At 46.1% G+C, this 12,500-nt stretch overlaps 1 protein-coding gene across 1 annotated transcript in view; it reads right to left on the bottom strand.

Annotated features, from left to right (window-relative positions):
• Window positions 1-12,500, bottom strand: part of nr6a1b (nuclear receptor subfamily 6, group A, member 1b) — a gene marked incomplete at both ends in the record, with an annotated part of 140,405 nt that overhangs the window by 113,935 nt on the left and 13,970 nt on the right. The window contains one exon of the mRNA XM_080841899.1: window positions 8,638-8,685. Within this exon, the coding sequence (XP_080698025.1) occupies window positions 8,638-8,685 (48 nt within the window). The remainder of the gene's footprint in view (window positions 1-8,637; window positions 8,686-12,500) is intronic.

The following is a 12,500-nucleotide window of genomic DNA, read 5'->3' as shown; positions in this document are numbered from 1 at the left end:
AGCGTGTGTGCGTGTGTGTGTGTGTGTGTGTGTGTGTCTGTCTGTGTGTGTCTGTGTGCGTGTGTGTGTGTGTGTGTGTGTGTGTGTGTGTGTGTGTGTGTGAGTGTATTCTTCACCTGGAGAGACCAGATGGTGGCGCTCCCTGGCTGGCTGGCTGGCTTAGTTTCAGATCCATCCTTTTCTCTTCTTCTGCTCGGTCCTGCTGTCTTCCATTCTGCTCATCTATTCTCATTCACAGGCTACATGCATTTAACACTTCCTGTGTGTGCGTGTGTGTGTGTGTGTGTGTGTGTGTGTGTGTGTGTGGGTCAGGATGTTTATTTTTGAAGCACCTTTAGGCTTCCTCCATCTATTCTCCTCACCCAGTCATTCACAGGCTACATGCATTTAACACTTTCTCCATCTATTCTCCATCTATTCTCCTCATCCAGTCATTCACAGGCTACATGCATTTAACACTTTCTCCATCTATTCTCCATCTATTCTCCTCATCCAGTCATTCACAGGCTACATGCATTTAAGCACTTTCTCCATCTATTCTCCATCTATTTTCCTCACCCAGTCATTCACAGGCTACATGCATTTAACACTTTCTCCATCTATTCTCCATCTATTCTCCTCATCCAGTCATTCACAGGCTACATGCATTTAACACTTTCTCCATCTATTCTCCATCTATTCTCCTCATCCAGTCATTCACAGGCTACATGCATTTAAGCACTTTCTCCATCTATTCTCCATCTATTCTCCTCATCCAGTCATTCACAGGCTACATGCATTTAAGCACTTTCTCCATCTATTCTCCTCATCCAGTCATTCACAGGCTACATGTATTTAAGCACTTTCTCCATCTATTCTCCATCTATTCTCCTCATCCAGTCATTCACAGGCTACATGTATTTAAGCACTTTCTCCATCTATTCTCCATCTATTCTCCTCATCCAGTCATTCACAGGCTACATGCATTTAAGCACTTTCTCCATCTATTCTCCTCACCCAGTCATTCACAGGCTACATGCATTTAAGCACTTTCTTCGTCTTAGCATTTCAGTGCAGTCACATCTTTAATTCTCTCTCTATTTCCCTCCTTCTCTCACAAACACACACACACTGCCTAAAGGTGCTTCAAAAATAAACATCCTGACCCACACACACACACACACACACACACACACACACACACACACACACACACACACACAGGTCCTACAGTGCCTAAAGGTGCCTCAAAAATAAACCCTCTGCCTGACACACACACCCACACAAAGCCGTGTGACCATTGATGGAACCCTTATTGTCACTGCTGGTGCGATCACTGACCAAGTCAGCCAAATATTTCAAAAGCCCAGCAGAGCCAGCACGACACATATGGCTTTAGCTCTGATAACGGATCAGATCAAGAGTGAGAGTGGTTAGAGGAGAGAGGGAGAGAGAGAGAGAGAGAGAGAGAGAGAGAGAGAGAAAGAGGGAGGGAGAGGGAGGAAGCGAGAGAAAGAGAAAGAGAGAGGAAAGAGAGAATCTGAGAGTGAAAGAGAAAGAGAGAGAGAGAGAGAAGAGAGAGATAGATAGAAGAAAGAGAGAGGGGGAGAGAGAGGGAGGGAGAGGGAGAGAGAGGGAGAAAGCAAGAGAAAGAGAGAGGAAAGAGAGAATCTGAGAGTGAAAGAGAAAGAGAGAGAGAGAGAGAGAGAAGAAAGAGAGAGAGAGAGAGGAAAGAGAGAGGGAGAGAGAGAGAGAGGAAAGAGAGCGGGAGAGAGTCAGTCTAGAGCCACTCAGCTAGGCTGGCAAATCCCATCAGAGCCATCACTACTGGATACTGCTGAGCTGCTTTAGAACTGGCAAGCTCAGGCAGGGTATAGGCATGCACACACACACACACACACACACACACACACACACACACACAGAACAGATAAACTACACACACACACACACACACACACACACACACACACAGAACAGATAAACCACACACACACACACCACACACACACAACCACACACACACACACACACACACACACCAAAAAAAGCTGAAAACTTTGAGACTCAAACATGCATTTTTGTTCTCTTCAACATAAAGTCCTGTAACTAAATGCCAGCCTCATTACATCGGTTACCTCCTCACGAAACTGGAATATGAAAGGGATGTCTGAGTTTCATATGTAACTGCATGGAAACTCACAGTCCATGACAACGAACCTATGTCACAAAAAGGAAAATCAGTAAAGACAAAAGAGAACGAGATAGAAAGAGCGAAAGAAAAAGAAAGACAGAATGAAAGAAAGACGGACTGAAAGAAAAACAGAAAGAGAGAAAGAAAGAAAGAAAGAAAGAGAGAAAGAAAGAAAGAAAGAAAGAAAAAGTCAGAAAGAAAGAAACGGAATGAGCACTCTAAAACAGCTGGTCTTTGCCCTCTGAACCCCCGCTCTCTCACGGTTTGGGCCGGTGACAGCCAGGAATTTCCCAGCGCTGTTTACAAACTTCAGCCCTCCAAGAGCACAGCTCCTGCTCCTGACTCAGCTCACACCCCCCGACTCCACGACCCCATGACCCCGCGACCTGCCCCTCACCCTTTCAACCCTGAACACCCCCCCCCCCCCCCTGCCAGGAGATGCCCACTTCCTGAAGGCCGTGGCATTCTGGGTAAGTGGCCCAGGGTGACGGAAAGGTTGGAGCAGACAGCTTTGTGTGTTCTGGAGCGGGTTTACAACTTAATTGGGGCTCTCTTACATAAATTATTTCACCCACACTGCCCAACAATGTGAGCCATTCTCACAGGGCTCGGTGCCTTTTACACTCCCTCCGAGGACCCAGGGCTTTTACAGCCGTGTGTGTGTGTGTGTGTGGGGAGGGGAGGGGGGGGGGAGAGAGGGAGAGAGACAGAATGAGAAAGTGAGACTTTTACAAAATTAGAGAGATATAGAGAGTTCATATAAGAGGAAGAAAAAACAACACAGGGAAAGAAAGACAAGTGTAGCAGAGAGAGAGAGAGAGAGAGAAAGAGAGAAAAAGAGAGAGAGAGAGAGAGAGAGAAAGAGAAAGCGTCAGAGGAGGGAATCGGAGAGGCAGAGCGCAATAGAGGGAGATCCGGTCATTCTGGAGTCACAGTGGGGTCAGGGGGTGAGCGAAGATCACAAGGCACTGAACTGCGAGTGAACTGTGACCTCCGTCCTGTGACCTGGAGCGAGGGACTACCAGAGAGGCAGGAGGAAGAGCCAGGGAGAGGGAGGGAGGGAGAACAAGAAAAGAGAATGAAAGGAAGGAGGGCAGAGAGAGAGAGAGAGCGAGAGAAAAGGCAGGGAGCAGAAATGAACTTCAGCTGAACCTGGACCTTAACATTGGACTCCCAGCCAACCTCAGCTCTGCTGCAGTGCTGCCCGGAGCTAAGCAGGCTACCAGTGACCACTGCACGAGTCAGGCCAAGAGTTCAGAGGTCTGATTCACCCACGCGCTACAAGAAGGCCCCAAACACGTCACCAGTGGTCAGCGGCCGGCCACACGGGTCAAATCAATTTACTCAAGCCTCTGCTGCAGCCTATGCTCACACATTACTCTCTGCCTCATAGCCTCACTGCCTCACAGCCTCACAGCCTCGGTGCCTCACAGCCTCGCTGCCTCACTGCCTCTACTGTTGCTTACAGTCACACATTACTCGCTGCCTCGCTGCCTCACAGCCTCACTGCCTCACTGCTGCTTACAGTCACACATCACTCTCTGCCTCTCTGCCTCACAGCCTCACTGCCTCTGCTGCTACTTACAGTCACACATTACTCGCTGCCTCGCTGCCTCGCTGCCTCACAGCCTCACTGCCTCACTGCTGCTTACAGTCACACATCACTCTCTGCCTCTCTGCCTCACAGCCTCACTGCCTCTGCTGCTACTTACAGTCACACATTACTCGCTGCCTCGCTGCCTCACAGCCTCACTGCCTCACTGCTGCTTACAGTCACACATCACTCTCTGCCTCTCTGCCTCACAGCCTCACTGCCTCTGCTGCTACTTACAGTCACACATTACTCTCTGCCTCACAGACAGTGTTTGACCCCCGGTCCCCGGTCCTCTTTCTTACCTGTGAGGGAAAGAAAACGATCAATCTGAACCTTAAACTAAATAGCTCTAAAAAGAGACGAAAAGAGAGGAAAAGAGCAGAGACTGTTGTATTAAAGAGGGAGGGGGAGAGAGAGAGAGAGTCCGAGAGAGGGAGGGGGAGGGAGAGAGAAGGAAAGAGGGAGAGGGAGAGGGAGAGAGAGTGTGTGTGAGAGAGAGGGAGAGAGAGAGAGAGGGAGAGGGAGAGGAAAAGAGGGAGAAGGAAAGAGGGAGAGAGAGAGGGAGGGAGAGAGAGAGAGGGAGAGAGAGAAAGAGTGAGAGTGAGAGTGAGAGGGAAAGGGAGAGGAGAAGGAAAGAGGGAGAAAGAGAGAGGGAGAGAGAGTGTGTGTGAGTGAGTGAGTGAGTGAGTGAGTGAGTGAGTGAGTGAGTGAGTGAGTGAGTGAGTGAGTGAGTGAGTGAGTGAGAGAGAGAGAGAGAGAGAGAGAGAGAGAGAGAGAGAGAGAGAGAGAGAGAGGGGTGGTGTTGAGCTCATCCGTTCCTCATATTTGGTGCTGGCTGCTGCTGGCGGCCGTGTCAGAGTGACGCCTAACTCCGAGTGACAGGCTGACAGCACACAGAGAACACACAGAGAACACCCCCTCATGCGTGCAGACACCTGACAAGCCCTGTGAGCCGCTCACCTCACACCCTCTCAGGCCACACACACCAACACACACTCCCTCATTCTCATCCTCCTCTCTTTCGCTCTCTCTCTCTCTCTCTCTCTCTGTCCCTTTCCCCATCTTCTCCCTCTTCCTACATCCCTTTATTTCTATCCCCATCCCTCTCTAAGCACCCTTCTGTCTCTTTTCCTCTCCTCTTCCCTCTTTCCCCATTCTCTTCCCTTCTGTCTTTCGCCATTCTCTTCTCCTTATCCCTCTTTCTTTCTCTTCATCTCTTGTTGTCCCACACAGTTGCCGGTCGCTATCAGAAAGCCAGAAGCAAGCAGAAGGACACTGCTTTCAGGTTCCAGAGGCTTTACCTTCTGTTGTCGTTTCACTTTCTCTTCGACGCATCCCTGTCTTTTTAAGTCACCTCTTCATCTTTTTCACTTTCTGCAACCCATCCCTGTCTTTTTAACGCACCTCTAAATCTTTTTCACTTTCTGTCTTGTTTTCCACCGTCCTCTTCATCCCTAATACTTCACTTCCTCTCAATTCTCAATTATTTTTCCGCATGAGGTCACCTCCATCCCAGCTCTCTTCACCTGTTCTGTTCTCACTCGCGTCTCACTTCTGGCTGTGTCGTTCAGCTTTTCCTCATCCAAAGCACCATTTTTGACTGCATCAGCCCAGATCAGAGCCCCTCCTGCAGGTCAGTTATGGTACTGCACCAGCCCAGGGCAAGAGGTCACTCCCTGAACCCTGCACCCTGCTTAAAAAACACACCACTACCACTTATGCAATCACAGTGCGGCCAAATCGTATTTCAACATTTCCACTGCACCTACCACCATTTACAGCCAGCCATGAGGCATTTAAACCAACACACTTACATAAACACCTCGGCTTTGACCTCAGCTACACATTCTCAAAACAACAAGCTCCCTTGAAGGATCTGAGGGATGGTGGCATTTCAACCATGACATATTAACGGCTGGAACCATCTGCTGAGGATTGGTTCTTTTTCCAGGTTCAGGAAAAAAAAACATTTCAATCTCCTAATATTAAATGAATAAATAATTGTGACTCACAGGTTTCCATCCTTGTGCCTGATAATTGGTCCAAAGCACTGAGAGCATGACCCTGTGATGTGGAGGGGGCATCCATTCCAACGACTGCTTGTGGCGTGTCTGACCACCATACATTACATAGCTACTGCTGCCCTCTGCTGTCTCCACACGGAATTGCAGCCTGTGTATGCACACTTGACAAGCTGACATTGCATAACATCACACAGCTTCATCGGTGAAAGGTATATCATATTATTTTGTTTTCATTTTTGAATATAAAACAGGGATCAACTTATAGCTGGCTAGTCAATGCAGAGGTTTTCATGAACACCAAGCTTGTGTACACATGAGAAAACTGACCCGTGCTTTGATACCTGGGGTCAGCTGATAGAAGTTAGTTGCAATATTGTGAGATCATTCTTAGTTTGAGAGTAAATGTTACCACACGGGCTCTTTTGGACGTTAATGACAATTCCACACACACACACACACACACACACACACACACACACACACACACACACACACACACACGCCACTGGCCAAGAACATCTGTTTTCTAACAGCATGCACCTCTTTTTCTTTCCCATCCTGTTTTTTTGTTTTATCCATCTTTCACAGAAAAACACGGCCGGCAAAAAACAATATTCTGACCCACAGTTACCAAGGCTACTGTAGCAAGAACAAACCGCGCTGTTAGCAACCCAGCGACAGGAAGACGTCCAAAAGATAGATGACTACATCATACACCACCCCCCCCCCCCCCCCCTGAAACAAGCCTCCTGAGGGGTCCAGGGGACGGAGACAATGGCCAGAGCAGTCATCAGTGACCTGCTGCAGACAGTACAGAGAGCAGCTGGTCAGTGCTGCCTACTACGGCTCAAAGTGGAGAGGCATGTACAGTACACACACACACACACACACACACACACACACACACACACACACACACACACACACACACACACACACACACACACACACACACACACACACACACACACACACACACACACACACCGACCCTCCGCTCCTCTGGGGCACATCCCTCAGAGTCAAACCACACACACACACACACACACACACACACACACACACACACACACACACATACACACACAAACACTTCAACCCTCATTATTATACAGGAGCATCAATAGAACTGCACAGTACACACACACACACACACACACACACACACACACACACACCAATTATACACAGTGCATACAACAACAGTGCATACAACAACAGTACACACACACACGCACACGCACACGAAGAAAGGAGAGGGGATCAATGGGATAGGCAAACAAAGGCTCCACTCTCATTAGGAAGATGTCAGGAGGCACATCTCTCTCACACACACACACACACACACACAGACACACACACACACACAAACACACACACACATTCCTAACATCACAAACTAATTCAGGAGTGTGATTCCAAACGCACCCTCATCTACTTATTACACGATTCAACACACACACACTGCGGCTTCAGATGATCCTGGAGCTGAGTCAACATCAACACCCTTACTTGCAATGTGTGGCCCCCACAAGTTAGTTTACATCAACAGACTTAGGTAGCACAATATCTGAATTAGTCACCAGAGCAGAATCATCAAATGCAAGCATACAAAATGAACATGAATGAAAGAGAATAAAAAAAAGGAAATGAAAATGAACAAAATATACATGAAAATCCTCATTTAGAGCCCGTGTAGCTCTTAAAGGAGCCAAAAGCAACATTAGGTCATCAAAATGGAAATATTCTGGATGGTGCCACTAATAAATAAAGATTTGGGAAAAAAAATGGCCTCTCCCCACCGGCGGCACTGGCAGTGCGATTTTCTATCAGTTCTCACAACACAACGACGTCTCATCTTTGCTCCTTGAATGTCGAAATGTAACGGTATGGAGTTATTGAAACTTACTACGTGTAAAAAAGACTAGAAATTGAACGTTTATTTTTCGAGTCTCAAGCTTCTAATGTTGCCTCGGGCGCCTTTAAAGGGTGATGATGATGATATAGGCCAACTCGGCCCACTCACTCCTCTCAACTCTTTCTGCACAACAAATGATTTCGATCAGAGACCATCATCAATGCCCCTCGCTACCTAACAACTCCTCCATCTTTTTCCTGCGAGCTGATGGCCAGATCAATCCATTGATTAGACTATTGTAGAAAAACGTGTCATCTGATTCCCCTGTTGGTTCAAGTAGACCTACACACAGTGCAATCTCATCCAGTGATTTAACACTTTTGACAGCCACTCGCATTGAGCTGCAGCTTAACAGCTCGAAGTAATACCATGCACAGGAATCAGATGGTACCATGGATACCATTTACTGGGATGTACAATATACAAATGGTTCTCGTTTACATTTTCAGCAGTTTGTTAATTATCGGATCAGAACTCTGTTATGGTGCCTACACACCAGTTTAAAAGTTGTGTGTGTGAGTGTTTGCTAGTTTTACTTCATGTTCTCAATCCTCCTTTTAAGTTTCTTTTTTTTAATATTTCACAGTTGTGTCTGTTTAGTATGGTGTCCATTCTCAAAAAAACAAAGGCTGACTGCTGCACTGAAACAGCTGCAAAAAGAGCAGCAATACAGAAACTCACCAGTGGGTGGCGGTAGGACTTTAAACCTTCAAAGAAGTCCCTTCTTCAGCAACAGGACCATATTAACATACTGTACATTCTGAACTCACAGAGTACATTCATGTAGAAAATTAACACACATGAACACACATGACAAATCACACACACACCGTCTGGGGCACATCCCTCAAGAGTCAAACCACACACACACACACACACACACACACACACACACACACACATATATATACAGCCAATTTAGACTCACCAATTCCGTCATTCGGGTCAGAGTGGAGAGAATGGTCTGAATAGAAACCTACACAGATAGGAAACATTTATTTTATGGTTAATTACAGCGAATCATTCTGAACATTAAAAAATCAGTTTCGATGCAATTATGTAGGTCAGAAGTGCAAAGAATATCTGGTAAATTCCGAAGACCAGATAAACATAATGACCCCTGGGTAATTTTAGTGTTCTTTGACATAAGCATCTCAAATGAACCTCATCATGTTTATTTATGTATTATTGTTATTTATTATTATTATTATTTATTATTGTATATATTTTTATTTATTATTCATGTTTATTTATGTTTTGAGTGGCTGATCTCTTTTTGATAGCATCCCAAGAGTATGGTTGGTGTCATGATTCATTTTTAACAGATTTATCTACTCGGCAAGTCATGAGAATATTTAGTTTTTTTGGTTTTGTTTTGAAACCAAATGCTCTAATTTGCAGTGGATGTACAGACTCAAGTCATTTAACCGCATTCATTTGACTTCAACTCCTCATAAAAGAGTCATCACCATGTTTTCAGCAGGACAGAGGGCAGGGCACACTCCAGTGACATGACAGGTGGAGCCGGAGGACTTTTTAAGATGCGCGCGCCCAGGAAGCACACTTCACCGACTACAAGATTGAGCACCCCACGATGTGTCAATCATACGCCTTATCTGACACACACACACACACACACACACACACACACACACACGTGCCGTTGATCTGGCACGAGCCATCTAGGGGTGGGCGGCATACTCTCGGGATCAGTGAACAAAAGCCTCCCCTCACGAAGGCCTTGTGCTATTATCTGGCTTTCTCTGTGTGTGTTTGCAGTTTGGATCAGCTCCTGCTGGGTAAGGGACAGGCCAGGGATCTGGACCGGTGCGCATCAGAATAGCTGTGACCACCCCCTCACACACACACACACACACACACACACACACACACACACCCTCCCCCAGTCAAACCCATCTGCCTGATCCTCTTCTTCCATACCCTGGGGACAGAGCCGTGCCCTTTGTCCCCCGTCCACTCGAGTCGGCACGTGTGTGTGTGTGTGTGTGTGTGTGTGTGTGTGTGTGTGTGTGTGTGTGCGTGTGTGCGCACATGTGTGTTTCAGTGTTTGTGTGAAACAGACACACTTCTCACTCTAAAGGCCTTACACTAAAATCAACATGATTTCCAGATGCACTCAGATTGTTCCCCGCCTCAGTGTTTATGTTTCAGCTCTTTACTGAGATGAGGAAACAAAACAAGACTGCCAATATCAACATATGGTAACCATACGTCCTAGACTCTTATCAATGGTGGTAAATACCCAGCCGCTAGAGTACAAAAATACTTGAATGAGAAAATAAGAGTTGAATGAAACAATGTTTGCTAAAAGACACATTTAGATTTTGATGCAACCACAATAAACCACTTCAGATGTCTTTTTTAAAAGACTTTCATCCTGCCACTTCCAGTGACCGAGGACATCATGCCTTGACTGACGCATTCGTAAGAAACTCACAGACTGGCAAAGAAATGCAGCAGAAGGCCAAAGATGAGCATCAAGGACTTTCTCCTCTCCATTTTCTGCCAGGCATTTCTCACTAATCTCGGACATCTGTCCGGTAGCCTGGGCTGTGCTCCCCCAAGGCCTGAGACATTTATCTCCAGTATACTGCCCCGGTTCAGTCACACAGACCCACACACACCACACTTTCATGAGTTTGAAACCACCACACTTTCATCACACTAGTTTTAAGATTGTATATGTACTGTAATATAGAAAAGTTAGGAGTTTATGTATATCATACTCATGATATGTGGATGGGTCCCAGATCGCAGGTGTGAAACTGGATTTTTTTACTCATTTGTAAAGGGCCAGTCCTCAGCATTGAACAGCGCTAATGACACTAATTAGACACTGCTGCTAACGCAGAGGAATCGCTCGTCACATCCAAAGTGGGTGACGCTTTATAATAATAAGGCCACAATGTATAGCAAAGCAGCCATTACCAAATAGATAACCGTTAATAATTACCAACGTAGTTTATTGGTATAACTTAACTTTAGTCTTTTTTTCATAATTTTGAAATTAATTTTTGCGTACAAACTGTTTTTAACTATTATAACCCAGAGCAACTTTACACGCCACATATGACTTCTTAATGATCTATCAATAATACAAAATTACATTTATTAAGATGGTTCTTAATGCAATTGCATATAATCATAGACCCTTATTAACAGCTAATTAATAATTTAACAGTTTAATTTGTATTAATAAATGGGATATCTATTTAGTTTAATTGGAATGATTTTTCGTTGGACCCTTATTATAGAGTTGCAGCTGACCTCAACATTATTTTACCTTCTGATTACATGATTAAACAATACATAATTAATCATGTATTGCCACTCCATTATATGGATGTCCTTGAAGGTTATTTACATGAAATATATAATATTTATTTATTATTAAATGCCTTATAAATCTTGTCCTAAACAGGCATAAACATTCACACAGCCCATTATTATAGAGTTGCAACAGTATATGATAAATTATTTATTGTAACAACAACACTGAACAACTAAACAAAATAATGTGTATACAATGCATTAACTTGTTTCCATATTGATATATTAAAATATTACCAGTAGGGCCATTGTGTGTGTGTGTGTGTGTGTGTGTGTGTGTGTGTGTGTGTGTGTGTGTATGTGTGTATGTGTGTGAGTGTGTGTGTGTGTATAGACAGAAGTCTGGTATGCAATGAGGATTACGTGAAAAAACGAAAAAACTTGAGGAAAAACCCCAGCCTAAAGCCCCTGGATGCAGAGTTCCAGCACAATGAGATGAGATGAGACACAGAGCTCCAGGACAGTGAGATGAGATGAGACACAGAGCTCCAGGACAGTGAGATGAGACACAGAGCTCCAGGACAGTGAGATGAGACACAGAGCTCCAGGACAGTGGGATGAGATGAGATGAGACACAGAGCTCCAGGACAGTGAGATGAGATGAGATGAGACACAGAGCTCCACTACAGTGAGGTGAGACTCAGAGCTCCAGGACAGTGAGATGAGACACAGAGCTCCAGGACAGTGAGATGAGACACAGAGCTCCAGGACAGTGAGATGAGACACAGAGCTCCAGGACAGTGAGATGAGACACAGAGCTCCAGGACAGTGAGATGAGATGAGACACAGAGCTCCAGGACAGTGAGATGAGACACAGAGCTCCAGGACAGTGAGATGAGACACAGAGCTCCAGGACAGTGAGATGAGACACAGAGCTCCAGGACAGTGAGATGAGACACAGAGCTCCAGGACAGTGAGATGAGATGAGACACAGAGCTCCAGGACAGTGAGATGAGACACAGAGCTCCAGGACAGTGAGATGAGACACAGAGCTCCAGGACAGTGAGATGAGACACAGAGCTCCAGGACAGTGAGATGAGACACAGAGCTCCAGGACAGTGAGATGAGGGCAGCCTGCTGCACTGGGGTGGTTAATGGACACGGGGCCGATGTGTAGGCACCATCTGGGGCGCACAGCAGTAGCCAACCCTGCCAGCATGAGGGCCGTCGCCCGCGCAGCACTCTTCATCAATCACAACCTGGGTGAGAGTGCAACTAGGCTCATCAGTCAGGTGCCCCTCGTGTAAGCACACACACACACACCAGAGGCAAACACGCACACACACACCAGAAGCAAACACACACACACACACAGGCTGCTGACAGCTGCAGCACTCTGACCCGCCACGTGCCAAGCATCACCCCCCCTGCCCCCTGAATCTCTCACTCACTCTAACTCGCGCTCTCTCTCACACACACACACACACACACACACACACA

The sequence above is a fragment of the Sprattus sprattus genome (assembly GCF_963457725.1).
Source record: "Sprattus sprattus genome assembly, chromosome: 7".
Lineage (NCBI taxonomy): Eukaryota > Metazoa > Chordata > Actinopteri > Clupeiformes > Clupeidae > Sprattus > Sprattus sprattus.
This window is presented reverse-complemented; position numbering and strand designations above follow the sequence as displayed.